General features: G+C 37.6%; 1 protein-coding gene across 1 annotated transcript; it reads left to right on the forward strand.

Moving 5' to 3' along the window:
• The first annotated feature begins 884 nt into the window (after positions 1 to 884).
• On the forward strand, positions 885 to 2,324 carry LOC146910687 (uncharacterized). The gene has a single exon (XM_085726409.1). It carries the CDS (start codon positions 1,154 to 1,156, stop codon positions 2,078 to 2,080), a length of 927 nt encoding a protein of 308 aa, XP_085582535.1. The 5' UTR covers positions 885 to 1,153; the 3' UTR covers positions 2,081 to 2,324.
• Positions 2,325 to 17,999: the final 15,675 nt, after the last annotated feature.

Here is a 17,999-nt window from a genome sequence, read left to right on the forward strand (position 1 = left end):
CACATTTGACTCCTTAACCAGTGCCCCGGGGCACTGGTTAACATGACCCATATATTTTTTAATATTTGTTATCTTATCCATAGTTTTTTTGACCGGATCTTATCCATATTAAATCCATACATTGATACATATAACTTACAAAAAATTTATATTACAACTATAAGACGGGTCAAATCTTGATTAATTGTATTTAATCACTTTAAGTGATGCCAAAAGAAACGTAAGCAGTTGAGTATACATACAACCATCTCTTGAGTTTCTTCTATTCATAAGTCATTTCAATTAATTTCTTTTATGTAAATCACACAAGTCACATCTTTGAACAAATTTAGGTATAACATCCTACTAATAGTCTGAATTAGAATTTAAAATGAGTAGGCATCCACTATAGTGGTAGAGAGTTTATTAAAAAATAACATTAAAAAAATAAGTGTTGCGTAGACGTGAAGCCCAAAGTACGATGATCACAATTGTGGATGTTTTAAGAGTGTTTTAATAATCCAATGATAATGATAGGTCATCACAACTTTGAATGCTTTAAGAGTGTTTTGATAATACGAATGATTCAAATGTTTTCTAGCTTAATTAGAAGTTATGTGTTTGAAACCAACCTTAACAACAAAACTAAAACTTAAGTACTTTGTTCTTTATTGCGGTCCTACTCTTTAAGAAATTTGTCTTTATAAATACACGGAAGATATCCGATTTATAAAATATTAATATGTTTTTTTGGTGGTGAAAATATTAATATTATTATATAATAAAATAATGTCATTGAATGTATCATGGGTTTCGTTTTCTTACATCATATTTTGTCTTTACAATGTTTCTCTAATTGTGTCTACAGTTAAGCTACAAAACAGAAAGGACAATTGTTTGACACTGAAAAATCCTAGAGAAGGGGAAGTGCCTTTGTCTTTTGTCACCTTCAATTAATCTCCTTCTCTCTTCTCTCTTTTTCTCTTCACATATTATTCTTACTTCCACCATATCCAAACACACAAGAATAACCTGCGACCTAAGCTTTTCCTATAATTATTCTTGTCACAATTCACACGTACGTACCACAAAATTGTCTTCATCCTTTTTCATATGTCGGTTTATTTCTGAACCACAAATTGTCACATATTTTATTTTTCTTGTTCAAAAAATTATGAGAGGCATAACATCTTGTTACAATGAACATGCCATTAGAGTATCTGATTTATATTGTTCAAGACCTTCAAATTCAATCATTCCAAAACTCAATAACCCTTCAATTCAAAATTCAGTTACTTGCATATACAAACTCAACTTTCTATCAATTCAGCAACAATTTCTCATCACACTAACTTGGACCAAGAAACTCATTGGTCAAGGCTTCATCATAAACATCACTTCTGATTCTGATTATGTCCATGTTTTCTCAAAATTCAATGGAAATCCTCCCCTGTTGTTGAAACAGAACAAAGGCACTGATACGTTTCAATATCAAAATTTTGAAGTCAAAGTTTTATGGGATCTTTCTGATGCTAAGTATGATGAAGGACCTGAACCGGTTAATGGGTTTTACGTCATGGTTTTGGTGAACTCTGAATTGGGTTTATTCCTTGGAGACAAAGAAGAAGAATCGTTGAAGAACTTGGAAGATAAGAAAAACCATGATGCGAAATTCTTAATGGTTTCAAGAAGTGAAAGATTTTCTGGTTCAAGTGTTTATGCAACAAAGGCAAAGTTTTCTGAAACAGGAATTTCACACGATATATTGATTAAGTGTGGAGTAGAAGAAGAAGGATCAACATCAAAGAGTCACATGTTATGTTTGTTTATGGATAAGAAGATGGTGTTTAAGGTGAAGAGATTGAAGTGGAATTTTCGTGGGAATCAAACAATTTTTGTGGATGGTTTGGTTGTGGATATGATGTGGGATTTGCATGATTGGATTTTCAATCCTAGTAATATTGATTCTGTTTCTGCTGTTTTTATGTTTAGGACAAGGAGTGGTTTGAATAGTAGATTATGGTTGGAAGAGAAGAATTTGCAGAAACAAAAGGAAATTGGATTCTCTTTGTTGATATGTGGATGTAAGAACCCTGCCTGATTGATTCTATCTTTTTGTTTAATTTCTTGGGAGTTTGTTAAACTGGTTTTTTGAAGACTGAAACAAACTGATTTCATATGTCACATGATAACATATCTTTTGTTTTTAATTTGTAATGTAATGTCTGTTCTGAAAGAATGGGATGCAGATTTTAAGGTAATTGTAATGTAATTACATGTACTGTTATATAAATGTAAATTAACCTATTTTTTATTTATTTTTATACAAAACAGTTTTACTCTAAGTTATGTGTATAAATTTACTGATTCTGTAGTTTATTTTTGTTTGAAATTATGGAGGGCACTTCAGTCTAAATGAACGATCTTTTTATGAATGCGTCTTGGTTTTGGACTCCTTGTTGCTTAACTAACTAGTTGAATGTGATTCTTTTACGTAAGAAGATAACTACACTGTCAAATCAGACAATTTAGAACTTCTAACCAAAGTTTCAATTTGTTGATACTAAAACATAATTGGTCGATAATGTATTTGGTCACGGGACTGAAAAGGAAGTATTTGCCTATGTGCCCCACAACAAGTTGATGCAAAATAAACTAATGTAGAATCGACTGATGGTGTTATTAGGTTGGTGGTAATGTTTAATAAGAGGCTAAGAGATTGTATCAAAAAATTTACCTAAAGTGTTATAGAATTACTTTCCATGACCTTGAGGATGAAGTGAGAGGTGGTTATGTGCAAAGAAAAGAAGATAAATTGATATCAAGGTTAGTTTAGAACTTGGATCCTCCTCTTATGCATGCATCATTCTCCAACAAAAATAATGTGAGTGAGACTAGAGAGAATATGAGGGAAAATGAAAAGATGATTCTGAGAGAGAACTTTCAAGTGGGAGATAGAGCAATAAAATGTAGAGAAAAATCGTATGAGAGGATCCAAACTAAATCTTTTAAAATCGTAGGAGAGGATTTGATTTGAACCCCATCTATTTAAGAAGCAAAAATTTGGATAACAATGGTCCCTTAAGAGCATCTCCAATGGGGGGTTCTTACTTAATAAGGACCATTCCCCGTTAAGGACCCTCCATTGGAGGAAGAAAAAATGAGTCCCCGTTAAGGAACGGACAACTATATAAGAACCCTCTCTCTTGGGTAACTAACGGGTCCCACGTTTAAAAAAGTAATAAAATGTGTACTACTTGGTCCTACTTGCATAAAGGAGTAATAAAATGTGTAATACTTAGTCCCACTTGTAAAAATGAGTAATAGATAAATTATTTTTGTTTAATATGTAAAGATAGTGGGACATATTTAAGTATTTTTCATTAGAGTCCTTATTAGTGTATTGCCATTGGAGTCATTGAGTCCTTAATAGGTACTTTTATTAAAAAATTATAAATAAGTGATGTGTCATGTGGGCTCCATTTAAGGAGTCCTTGTTAAGGAACTACCATTGTGGATGCTCGGAATGTAGAGAACATGAATAGTTGATAGTTGGCCGACCGACGGACAATGAGCCACAAAAGTGTATTTTTGCCCTCAACTTAACCGCACAAGCAAGGTATTAGTGGACTGAGTTCAAAACGACCATGAAGACCTACTTCCTTAATAATTGGGTTGTGGAAGGTTGGCTAACAAACGGTTAAAGGTTTTAACTCAACAACCACGGTAGTTACTTACATTAGTGTTGTTCGACACAATCCTATATGATATAATATGCGAGTTAGTGGGTCAAGAACACGAAAAACATATTGTATATTTGGTAGTTATTCTAAGTCAATAAATATCCGTTGTAAAGATTATTTTACACACGTTCAATGAATTAAACAACTATTTACTTATTATTATCGTTTTCTTTTATATTTCACGCACCCTTAGATAGTCGTTCAACCTAGACGTTCTCTAAAGAAGTTTAGGAACCAACAACTGAAAAACATAACTCATTTGTCTGCATATTTGTTTGATAAAAAAGGGATCATTGTCAGTAGTGCAACTCGACAGAGGTAACAACTCGTTGAGCTAATATGTTAAGCACCAAATTTCGCATATAAAGAACACACCTTATTAATAGTTATTTCGTACGTAACTTGTTTACTTTAGAACCTATTTATAGAAGGACAAATATGTTTAACAACCTTATTATTTAATAAAAATTTAGATGAGTTGAGTTTTGTGGGCTCACTAGAGTCAGGACATACTGAAGTGGATGAGTTTGTCATAAGAATGAGGTTTTAATTGTAACCCTTTTTAAATTATAAAGCATCACTTAACAAAATTTATCTTAAGTGGATACTTAGATAAAAAACAAACTTGTAAGTGACCTTTCTCATCAAAAAGAAAGTTCGAATCTATCAAAGTATGCTTGATTTTAGTTTAATGAATAATGTGTTTTGTGCAATTAGTATATAAAATTAAGTAAAGAAGAATCACACAAGAGATTATGCTGGTTCACCCTAAACCTTGGGCTATGTCTAGTCCCCACATTTTATGAGCTTTTTCATTATTTTACCGAGAGAACGTACTCAACACTTGCACTTTTCTTAGAGCACCACTGAATCTATACTTTTCGCATTAAACTAACCTCAGCATGCTAACAAGTTAAGCTTACACAACACAAGCATACAAATATACGAGGTTTGTGTTTGAGGTCTATTACATAGTGATATATCTGATGATAATATCACTTAGAGAGCTGTTACTTGCTGCGCAAGTAACTGTGCCCTAGGGTTTTACTTACATAAAGCTAGTGCATGGTGTTTTATCTTGGTTTTCGGGTGTCAAACATTGATTACGTTTGAACCTTTTAAACCGGTGATATCTTATTTTTTCTTGGGAAGGGAAAAAGTAAGCAAAACCCTTGAGAATCGAGGTCCGGGAGTTGTTTGATCCGAATCGATCTAGAAAATTGGTGGATTAGTGTTAGTATTCGAGGTTGATGGTGGAGGTTGTGAATTGATTGGAGGCAATGAAAATGGAGTAGTGATGGTGGTTAAGGAGGTTGTTGTGGTGGTTTTGTGGTGGTTAGAGGTGGTTAGAGGTGGTTTTGGTGGTGGTGGAAAGTTGTTAGAGTTGAGAGAGAAGGTTGTTAGGGATGAGAAAGTTAGTTAGGAGTGAGAAAATGGGAGGGAAAAAATTGAGAGAAAAAGCTTTGTGATTTTTGTGGAGGTGTAAAAATAATTAATGGTTATGAAATTTTGACTATGGGTTTGACTTATATAGGTGATGTGGGAATGCTTGGACCAATGAGACAATGCCATGTGTACTTGGACTTGTAACAAACTCTTATGGACCAATAGCACTTGGACACGTGGCACTTGGATTCTAACAAATTAAAAAAAAATATTAAAATGCAAATAACAAAAGTACAAGGATCAAAATGGAAACTAAAACTAAAATTGAATTGAAAAAAGTAAATTGAAAATTAACGTAAAGCGAGACGATTAAAAACAACGAAACAGACAAGAGTTTTTATGTGAAATGACCAAAACGCCCCTAGGGACTAAAACGACTAAAAACGACTCAAATGCAATTTTAAAATGATTTTTTAACAAGGGATTAAAGCAAGAGCTTATTCAAACAAATTAAAAGACTCAGAGACAAATTTTAGAATTTAAACAGGGTTTTAACGCATGAAAAGACTAAAATGCCCCTAGGGGCAAAATTGACTCGAAATGACTTTAAATGCAAATTTTGGAATGGATTTTGACATAGAATGAAACAAAGACTTATTCAACCTATTTGAAAAGACTCAAACAAAATTTTGAAAGACTGAGAGGAAATTGACATGGGAAATGACTAAAATACCCTTACATGTAAATTTTGCAAATGACATTGAAATAAAATGCAGAGAAAGATGCAATTGATCAGAGATAGTTCAAATGACTTGTAATGTAAGAAAAGAAGAAATTGATTAGTATTTTTAGGTCCAAAATTAGGGTATAACAGCTGCCCCTATTTAAGTTTCTTTGTCCGGAGAGTCAAGAGACGAAGTCTTAGAGTTGACGGGACGAAGATACTTAAATATTAACATTTGCACTGTTTTTGGACGTAAAAATACGCTTTCAGATTTTCAAAAACATGAATGTTATGCAATATTTGATTATGAATGCAAGACAAACAACTGGAGTCTATGGAACCTATCATGTCACTGGGGATTCAGATAGACACTGACAGGGTAGACAAGCCAGGAAGTAGAAAATAGGGTACAAGTTGTTCTTTGGGTCGAACTAGTCACTTGACCAAGGAATACAAAAACAAGGGATAGGTGCAAGCTGTTCTAGGGATTGAACTTGGCACTTGACCGGAAACATAGACATATAGGCAGATACAAGCGGTTCTTTGGATCGAACTTGACACTTGGTTGAAGATACAAACAGATAGGCAGACACAAACTGTTCTTTTGGATTGAACTGGCCGTTTGGCTGGAGACATAGACAAAAGGGTTGATACAAGCTGTTTCTTTGGATCGAACTTGCTTGTTGGGTTATCACCACATCATGTGGGAGAGTACAGACTGTTCTCTTAGAACGAACTTGTCGTTTGACCGATAACAAAGCATAAGCTGGGTACAAACTGTTCTTCAGATTGAACTTGCCGTCTGACTGGTAACAAAGCATAAGCTGGGTACAAACTGTTCTTATCGAACTTGCCGTTTGACCGATAACAAAGCATAAGCTGGGTACAAACTGTTCTATCGAACTTGCCGTTTGTCCGGAAGCATAGGTATATAAGCAGGTACAAGTGGTTCTTTTTTGGATTGAACCTGGCACTTGACCAGCAATGAGATACCAATTGAAAGTCTGGCTTAACAAGGTACCAATTGAGGGTAAATTGTTATTGACTTGATTTGAAAATAGACATGACCATTTTTGTTGGCCCAAGAGTAAATTGAGAGTAAATTGACATTGATTTGAGTTGAAAAATTGACATGACCATTTTTGTTGGCCCAAGAGTAAATTGACATTGATTTGAATTGAAAATTGACATTGGCAGAGACATAGACATAGACATTGGATTGGAGAGTTGCAATTGACATTGAAATTGGATTGAAATTGAATTGAAAATTGACATTGACATTGAAACTGGAATTGAAATTGGAAATTGACATTGGAATTGGATTGAAATTGGAATTTGACATTGAAATTGACATTGGAGTTGGGAATTGGCATAGGAATTGGAATTGGAGATTGACATTGACATTGTCATTGGATGTCAATATTAGAATTGGAGATTGACATTGACATTGTCATTGGATGTCAACATTGGAATTGGAGATTGACATTGACATTGTCATTGGATGTCAATACTGGAATATGAGATTGACATTGACATTGTCATTGGATGTCAACATTGGAATTGAAAGATTGACATTGACATTGTCATTGGATGTCAATATTAGAATTGTCATGGACGTTGAGATTGCTTCGGACTTTGACATTTGAAATTGAAATTGGGATTGGAAAGTTGAGATTGCATTGAATTTGACAATTGAAATTGAGTTGAATTTGACAGTTTGACATTGAAATTGAGATTGGAATTGACATTGGAGATTGGAAATTGCTTCGAATTTGACAGTTGACATGATTGGAATTGAAGTTGGAGAGTTGAAACTTGCATTGAATTTGGCAGTTGAAAGTTGGATGTGCAACATGTATGTATGGTATAGCAAGATCATTGGATGCATGAGCACATAAAATGCATGATTATGCATGTATGGATGCTTGAAATGCATGATTGATTGGCAGTTTGACAGAGAAGTTTCACAAAGGCAGATGAAACATTGGAAGATTGGGCACGTAGTGGCTCGTGCTGCAACATATTCACAGGGGAAAAACCTCTTTTGGAGAGACCGTCGTTGGGAGACGTATTGAAACCATGGCTGAGGGCAATAAAACTTGTAAAGGAGGACCCTTGGAAGATTCTTGGACACAGTTCGCCGTTGCTAGGCGTGTCAGTGCTGGGTAAACATTGGATGTTCGCATCTGTGGTCAATGCTTTTTCATTCTTTTCATTTTTCATTTTCAAACCCCACTTTTGCCTGAACCGCCCTTTCGGGTTTTCGATTCACCGGGGAATTAGATTCTTTTCATTGCCCCATTTTTGCCTGAATTGCCTTCATAGGTTGTCAATCAGCGGGGTGCTCATTCTTGCCTAAGCCACCCTTTCGGGTTTTCAACTTAGCGAGCTTTTCATTTTCATTTTTTCACTTTTTTTCATTTTCATTCTGTTTTTTCATTCTTGCCATTGACCACAGATCATCCTGGGGAGTAACCTGCTTGTAACATGTATTGAAATAGACATTGATGCTCATTCATTCATGCATGTTCCATTGAAATGTACCCTGTTGCTCAGGTTTGCTTTCAAAATAGACGGAAAAACGATTGTTTAGTTTTCAAAAGATGTTTGTTTCAGACACTGACATTATCAAATGGAAAGAAAATATTTGTATAAAGCATTGAAAGTAGAAAGAAAACAGAATTTCAAACAATAGAAAAGCTCAAATTGATGTAGAAGAGTGAAAGTCAGCCAAAGGCATGGCTTCACGGATTTACAAAGCTTGGAAAATGGTAATTTTATTGGTTGGTGATACATTGAACACGATGACCGCTACATTTCATAGAAACTTTGAATTCACAAGTACAGAAGCCTCTGATGAAGACGATCATTGACAGTTGCAGATGCCCCAAGGGGTGATGGTGATTTGCCAGATATAGTTACTTGTCTTTTATTGTCAACCTCATTTTTGCATGAACCGCGCCCTTTCGGGTTTTCGGCTCATCGAGGCGCTCATTCTTGCCTGAGTTGCGTACAATCTCAGCGAGCTTTTTCATATATTTGTTTTTTTTTGTCCCTAACTTTTGCCTGGATCGCCCTTTCAGGTTTTCGATCCACCGGGAAGCGCATTTTTGCCTAGGCCGCCCTTTCGGGTTTTCGACCTACCACGCTGTTCTTTTCTTTTTAGACAAAGTATTTCTTGACTATATCGGCATTAACAGGATTTGGGAGTTCAACACCATCCATGTGTGTAAGAATCAAAGCACCACCAGAGAAAGCCTTCTTGACAACATAAGGACCTTCATAGTTAGGTGTCCACTTGCCCCTTGGGTCGGGTTGCTGACTTATCCTTCTTTTCAATACAAGTTCGCCTTCCTTGAATTCTCGAGGTCAGACTTTCTTGTCAAAAGCATTCTTCATTCGCACTTGGTACAACTGTCCATGAGCCATAGCATCCATACGTTTCTCTTCAATCAGATTCAATTGGTCGTACCGACTTTGACACCATTCAGCCTCAGTTAACTTTGCTTCCATGATTACTCGAAGAGATGGAATCTCCACTTCCAGAGGGAGAACTGCTTCCATACCATATACAAGAGAGAAAGGAGTTGCCCCGGTTGAACTACGCACCGTAGTACGGTAACCATGCAAGGCAAAAGGTAGCATTTCATGCCAATCTTTGTAAAGTAGTGACCATCTTCTGAACAATCTTCTTGATGTTCTTGTTAGCGGCCTCAACTGCACCATTCATCTGAGGTCTATAAGGAGAAGAGTTGTGATGTTCAATTTTGAATTCTTCACACAAAGCTTGCATCATGCTATTGTTCAGATTGGAACCATTGTCAGTGATAATTTTGTTGGGAACACCATATCGACAGATGATGTTATTCTTGATAAACTTGACAACCACTTGCTTGGTTACATTAGCATAGGAAGCAGCTTCAACCCACTTGGTGAAGTAATCAATTGCCACTAGGATGAAACGATGTCCATTGGAAGCTTTTGGCTCAATTCTTCCGATCATGTCGATGCCCCACATAGAGAAAGGCCATGGGGAAGAGATAACATTGAGAGCATGTGGAGGCACATGAATCTTGTCAGCATGAATTTGACATTTGTGGCATCTTTTAGCATGTTTGTGGAAATCACGCTCCATGGTTATCCAGTAATAGCCGGCTCTTAACAATTTCCTTGACATGGTGTGACCCGAAGGATGGGTCCCAAAAGTACCATCATGTACGTCATGCATCAATTTCTCAGCTTCTTGTTTGTCAACACATCTCAACAAGACCATGTCATAGTTCCTCTTGTATAGGATTTCTCCGTCCAGAAGGAATCTGCTAGCCCATCGTCTCAAGGTCTTTTTATCTCTGTTGGAAGCACCAGGTGGATATTCACGATTCTGCAAGAATTGTTTGATGTTGTAGTACCAAGGCTTTTTGTCATTCACATCTTTGTCAGCTTGATCTGGCATATTTTCAATAGTAAACACATGAGCGGGTCTATCAAGACGCTGCACTTTGATTACAGGCACATCATTCCAGTGATTGACACGAAACATGGAAGACAAAGTAGCAAGAGCGTCAGCCATCTGATTTTCATCCCGAGGGATGTGGTGCAGCTCCACCTTTGTAAAGTATGTCAACAGACGTCTTGCATAGTCACGGTAAGGGATCAGCTTCTCATGATGAGTTTCCCATTCACCTTTTATCTGATTAATAACAAGTGCAGAATCTCCATAGATGTCAAGGTGTTTAATTCTCAGATCAAGGGCTTCTTCAATACCCAAAATGCATGCTTCATATTCAGCTATGTTGTTTGTGCATTCGAAAGTTATTCGAGCAGTGAAAGGAATGTGGTGCCCTTGCGGAGTTACAATGATGGCCCCGATTCCTTTACCATAAGCATTAACAGCACCATCAAACACCAATCCCCATTTGCTATTGGGATCCGGCCCTTCATTGATCAGTGGCTCTTCACAGTCTTTTGCTTTCAGATACATAATCTCTTCATCAGGGAAATCAAATTTAATTGGCTGGTAATCATCAAGAGGCTGACAAGCAAGATGCTCAGCAAGGACACTTCCTTTGATTGCTTTCTGAGCTTTGTACACAATATCATATTCAGACAACAACATTTGCCAACGTGCAATCTTTCCAGTAACAGCAGGCTTTTCAAAGATGTACTTGATTGGATCCATTCGAGATAACAACCAAGTTGTATGGTTCACCATATAATGACGCAGGCGTTTGGCAGCCCAGGCTAAAGCACAACAAGTCTTTTCAAGCATCGTATACCGAGTCTCGCAGTCGGTGAACTTCTTGCTCAGATAGTAGATAGCATGCTCTTTCTTACCAGTCTCATCTTGTTGACCGAGAACACAACCCACTGAATCGTCTAACACTGACAGATACATAATCAAAGGCCTTCCTTCCACTGGTGGGACAAGGATAGGTGGCTCTAACAGGTATTCTTTGATGCTATCAAAAGCTTCCTGACATTCATCATTCCATACAACAGGCTGATTCTTTCTGAGCAATTTGAAAATTGGACCGCAAGTAGTAGTCATGTGAGATATGAATCTTGAAATGTAATTCAGACGTCCGAGGAAACCTCTGACTTGCTTCTCAGTTTGAGGGGCCGGCATTTCTCTGATGGCTCGGACTTTGTCAGGATCAACTTCAATGCCTCTTTGGCTGACAATGAAGCCTAGTAACTTTCCAGATCTTACACCAAATGTGCACTTGTTAGGATTCAACCGCAGCTTGTACTTTCTCAGTCTTTCAAACATCTTTTTCAAATACACTACATGCTGCTCTTCATCACTTGATTTCACAATCATATCATCAACATACACTTCAATCTCTTTGTGAATCATATCATGAAACAGAGTTGTCATACCCCTTTGATAGGTAGCACCAGCATTTATCAGGCCAAATGGCATAACTTTATAACAGAACGTTCCCCACGGAGTGATGAAGGACGTCTTTTCTCTATATTCAGGAGACATTCGTATCTGATTATAACCAGAGAAACCATCCATGAAAGAGAATACTTTGGATTGAGCAGTACTGTCAACAAGCACATCAATATGAGACAATGGAAAGTTATCTTTTGGACTGGCTTTATTCAGATCTCTGTAATCAACACACATTCGAACTTTCCCATCTTTCTTTGGTACTGGCACGATGTTGGCAATCCACTCAGGATATTCAGCTGTCATAAGGAAACCCGCATCAATTTGCTTCTGCACTTCAGCCTTGATCTTAAGAGCCATGTCTGGACGAGACCTTCTCAATTTCTGTTTGACAGGAGGACATTCAGGTCTTGTCGGTATCCGATGTTCCACAATCTTGGGATCTAGACCCGGCATATCTTCATAGGACCATGCAAAGACATCTGGATAATCATGAAGGAGCTGAATAATCTTCTTTTTCACCTCTGGCTCAAGTGCAGCACCAATCTTGATCTCTCGCTTGTTTTCTTCAGTACCCAGGTTGATAAGCTCAATCTCTTCCTGGTGAGGCTGAATGGCTCTTCTTTCTTGCTCAAGCAGTCGAGTGATCTCATACGGTATCTCTTCATAATCATCATCCTCATCTTCAGCTTCATATACAGGGAATTCAAAATTTGGAGGAACCATAGGGTCACTGTGTTCAACGGGTTTATTATGGTTCAATCTGCATAATGTGATCGGGATGATTTTAGAAAAATGTTTTTTATGCAGATTTTTGAAATTAATAAGAAAAATACAGATGTTTTGGTTTTTTCTGGCATTACCATTTTTTCCAAGAAAAAGGCACTAAAAAGTAAAAAAAACAAAGAGTCGTGAGAAAAACGACAACTTTTATTGAAAACGGCAATGCCGAAACAAACACGCCCTTACAAAGGTATCACTTTCGCCTTGGGCAGAGCGAGAGGATTATTATTTTGAAAACAAGAAAACATGAGCAACAAAAACACATTACATGGAAGCATGCATGACTAAAGGAACATCAATGGCTTCCCAATTTCTCACGGTGCCTCCTGGTATAACAAATGCAGGCACGTGATCACCTTCAGCAGCATCTTCAGTAACAGCATTGATGAACCCAGCACTGTAAAAGGTTCCCTTTGAAACAGCAGATGTCGGGGAGAATCCAAGGCCCTCTTTACGCTTGTTTTCTAAGATCTGAATCACCTTGCCCCAGCCAGCAGCTTGCCCTGCCTGGACAGCCTTCTGGGCATCTTTCAGTGAGGCCATGCTAGCACCAGCCCTCCGGGGCTCTGCACCCTCAACAGTCAATCCTTGAAACGACGTCCCTTCAGCGGACCCTGCTTCAACACAAGAGAACGATGATATTTGGCTAACCAGAAATGCCTCCTCACCATATACAGTGACAACCTTACCATTCCTCATGAACTTGAGCTTCTGATGCAAAGTGGAAGTTACTGCTCCAGCGTCATGGATCCATGGTCTTCCGAGGAGACAACTGTAAGAGGCATTGATATCCATGACTTGGAAAGTTATTTGGAATGTTTCGGGACCAACAGTAATTGGCAAGTCCACTTCCCCGAGAACATCCTTGCGGGATCCATCAAAAGCTTTAACCAGGTAACTGCTACCCCTCAGAGAAATTCCATGATGGCTCAATTGCCTTAGTGTGGATTCAGGCATTACATTCAGAGACGATCCAGTGTCTACCAATACGTTGGATATCAGGTCAGATCCACAATGTACTGAGATATGTAGAGCCAAGTTGTGGCGTTTCCCAGCTTCGGGGAGCTCATCATCTCCAAACCCTAGGTTGTTGCAGGCAGTAATATTACTCACTATCCCATCAAACTGATCCACAGAGACTTCGTGGTCAACATAAGCTTGCTCAAGTACTTTCATCAACACTTTCCTGTGAGCTTCTGAGCTCATGAGCAGAGACAAGATGGATATCTTTGACGGAGTTTGCAGCAGCTGGTCAACAATTTTATAGTCACTCTTTTTGATAAGCCTCAGAACCTCATCCAGATTAGACTCTTTAATGGGCTGGCCCGAGGGGCTGGCATTCTCTTCCTCAAGGTTAGCCATGTTCCTTCTCTTGTACAATCTTGTTTGATGAACTCTATCTGGTTGGTAAACTTTACGAGCACGAGCCACTTTTCAGACTGCGGCGGACAAAACCAGGAGGCAATGAGCACGAGAAGCCATTTGTGACCGATGAATGATGCATATGATGCATGATATGCAAATGCGAAAAGACTCTTTTTGTCAGAGGACTTTGTCAAAGTGGTTGTGAACATCACGGAGAAACACGGTTTTATTTGAAGATCTTGAGTAAAACTAGAAGTTTAGTTGAGATAGTATCACTTGGTGTTCACATCCGTTATGTTCAAAAGATGACTTGTCTAAGTCCTCTGATAAATGCATGGGAAAAAGTTTATGCATGTATGCATGAATGCATGATTATGTTCAAGTTCGGTGAAAACATGGTGGGTTGAAGTTCAAAGTCGAGGAGTCATGGGTGGACACGGCGTCCGGTGAAACTAGGGCTTTAGGAAATAGTAACCGGGTTCTAAAAAGGTTCCCAAGCTGCAACCTCTCCGACGTATCTCATGGTGTCACGAGACAACTCTCGCTCCATGATTATACGTGGAAGGTCTAACTTGAGTGTAGTATCGCGTGACGACTAAAACCCGAGACGACACTCGGTTTAGCCTCCGCACTACGTCCTAGAAAATGGCCATGGATGGGTTTGGTTATCTACGGTCCATAGCGTCATAGAACAATTAGAAGCAAAGTGCCTAAACGCGACAACCCGCGCCGACAACATCACCTCCAAAATGCCTCAGCTATGTGGGATTGATCGCATAATCCAAAACACGAGGCAACCCCCGGAATGAATTGTCGATTATATCCCTCCTAAATCCTAAGTTCACTCAGCCCGGGTGCAGGACTTTTGATATTCTCACCCCACACGTTTGCAAGAAATTAAACATTTATTCACATAGGAAAGCAAGTAAAAGAAGCAAGTAAAAATACAAGCGCAAGCGTGGAAATAAAGACTAGGCGTAACTCTCGAATATCCCCAGTGAAGTCGCCAGCTGTTTTATCTTGGTTTTCGGGTGTCAAACATTGATTACGTTTGAACCTTTTAAACTGGTGATATCTTATTTTTTCTTGGGAAGGGAAAAAGTAAGCAAAACCCTTGAGAATCGAGGTCCGGGAGTTGTTTGATCCGAATCGATCTAGAAAATTGGTGGATTAGTGTTAGTATTCGAGGTTGATGGTGGAGGTTGTGAATTGATTGGAGGCAATGAAAATGGAGTAGTGATGGTGGTTAAGGAGGTTGTTGTGGTGGTTTTGTGGTGGTTAGAGATGGTTAGAGGTGGTTTTGGTGGTGGTGGAAAGTTGTTAGAGTTGAGAGAGAAGGTTGTTAGGGATGAGAAAGTTAGTTAGGAGTGAGAAAATGGGAGGGAAAAAATTGAGAGAAAAAGCTTTGTGATTTTTGTGGAGGTGTAAAAATAATTAATGGTTATGAAATTTTGACTATGGGTTTGACTTATATAGGTGATGTGGGAATGCTTGGACCAATGAGACAATGCCATGTGTACTTGGACTTGTAACAAACTCTTATGGACCAATAGCACTTGGACACGTGGCACTTGGATTCTAACAAATTAAAAAAAAATATTAAAATGCAAATAACAAAAGTACAAGGATCAAAATGGAAACTAAAACTAAAATTGAATTGAAAAAAGTAAATTGAAAATTAACGTAAAGCGAGACGATTAAAAACAACGAAACAGACAAGAGTTTTTATGTGAAATGACCAAAACGCCCCTAGGGACTAAAACGACTAAAAACGACTCAAATGCAATTTTAAAATGATTTTTTAACAAGGGATTAAAGCAAGAGCTTATTCAAACAAATTAAAAGACTCAGAGACAAATTTTAGAATTTAAACAGGGTTTTAACGCATGAAAAGACTAAAATGCCCCTAGGGGCAAAATTGACTCGAAATGACTTTAAATGCAAATTTTGGAATGGATTTTGACATAGAATGAAACAAAGACTTATTCAACCTATTTGAAAAGACTCAAACAAAATTTTGAAAGACTGAGAGGAAATTGACATGGGAAATGACTAAAATACCCTTACATGTAAATTTTGCAAATGACATTGAAATAAAATGCAGAGAAAGATGCAATTGATCAGAGATAGTTCAAATGACTTGTAATGTAAGAAAAGAAGAAATTGATTAGTATTTTTAGGTCCAAAATTAGGGTATAACACATGGTAGGTTAGAATGTGCCCAGATTTTACTATATAAACATGTTGTAAGCTCTCATTTCATCAATAAGAATCATTTCTATTCATTTCATTGTGTTTCCTAATATGGTATCAAGAGCTCTTTCACAAGAGAAAGAGTTTGTTACGATCCATAACGGTTTTGTAACCGTTTTTCCGCTGTGCTCTGTTCTTCATTGATCTTCTTTCTTAGATCAATTTCTCGTTGTTTGTGTGTGAATATTCTTGATTTCACACCTTGATTCTTCTTTCTTGATCTCGTTTTTCTCGGCTTGATTGAATTTCTTCAATCACATTTGATTTTTGTTGAATTTCTTCAACATCAATTTCAGATCTTGTTCTACTCTGTTCTTCTGAATTTTGAGCTTCATCCATGGCGCCACGGAACAATTCACCTGATACTGAATCAGTGTACTTTGTTCATCCTAGTGAAGGTCCTAATTCTCTTGCTATTACTCCAAAACTCAATGGTTCTAACTATATTGCTTGGAGTCGCACTGTTGAACGTTCTTTGGGCACAAAGAACAAGCTTGGATTCATCAATGGATCCATCCCTATGCCTGACGAAGATGATTTGAATCGTGCAGCATGGGAACGGTGCAATCATTTGGTGCAATCATGGCTTATCAACTCTGTTTCTGAATCAATTGCTCAAACTATCGTTTTTTGCAATTCTGCAATTGAGGTTTGGCTTGATCTAAAGGAAAGGTTCTCTAAAATTGATCGTATTCGCATTGCAAATTTGCGCTCTAATATCAACAACTTGAAACAAGGATCAAAATCTGTTTTGGATTATTTTACTGAAATGAAGACGTTGTGGGAAGAATTGTCTTCACATAGACCTATTCCTAATTGTTCATGTATTCATCCTTGTCGTTGTGCTGCATCTAGAGTTGCTAAGGTTCACAGAAATGAGGACCAGATCATGCAGTTTCTTACAGGGTTGAATGATCATTTCTCCATTGTGAGAACTCAAATTCTTCTCCTTGATCCTCTTCCTTCATTGAACAAAGTCTACTCTTTAGTTGTTCAGGAAGAGAGTAATCATGCTGCTCTTACTTCTTTGAGTGTAACTGAAGACACTTCAATACAAATCAATGCTGTTGACAACTCCAATAGAAAGCCTCAAGGACGTGGTAAAGGTTTTCCATCCAATAAACCTTCTAGACTTTGTACTTTCTGTAATCGTACAAATCATACTGTGGATTTTTGCTATCTGAAACATGGTTACCCTAATGTCAACAACAAATCTTCACCAAGAGTGAATGCTGTTTCTCAAGAAGACTCTGAAACTGGTGCAATGTCTTCTTCTGGTTTGGGTGCATCTGCAAGCTCTTCTTCTGCTAGTTTTTCTCAAGAACAATTAGCTCAACTTGTATCCATGTTACAACAATCAAATTTGGTTGTTTCAGCATCTTCTTCTCCTCCAGCCACATCAAACCACATTGCATCTGCCAGCATTTCCACTCCTGATCCTTCAGCAGGTATATCTGCTTCTGTTTCTTCTTTAACAAGCAAACCTTCATTTTGGCTTGTTGATTCTGGTGCTAATGAACATATTTGTTGTGACATTGCATTTTTTAGTTCATTCTATAGAATCAAACCTGTTTATGTCTCTTTACCCAATGGTAACTCTGTGTTAGCTCATTTTGCTGGTAACATATCTTTCAATTCAAAGTTTCATTTGAGTCATGTTCTTTATTCACCCCATTTCACTCTCAATCTTATATCTGTTGCTAAATGTTGTGAATCTTTAACATGTTTCTTTCACTTTTCCCTTGAAAAATGTCTTATACAGGACCAACAATCTTTGAAGATGATTGGTTTGGCTGAGCAGATAGATGGACTATACAAATTTTATCCATCATGCAAAACTTCTAATTTTGAGTCTCTTAATTTGTCTCAA

This window comes from Medicago sativa, chromosome 7, assembly GCF_051527215.1.
Source record: "Medicago sativa cultivar Bolivia chromosome 7, Bolivia_mono, whole genome shotgun sequence".
NCBI lineage: Eukaryota > Viridiplantae > Streptophyta > Magnoliopsida > Fabales > Fabaceae > Medicago > Medicago sativa.

Excerpts from the sequence above, each read along its gene's own strand:
- LOC146910687 (XM_085726409.1), top strand. The coding sequence starts at position 1,154 with ATGAGAGGCATAACATCTTGTTACAATGAACATGCCATTAGAGTATCT.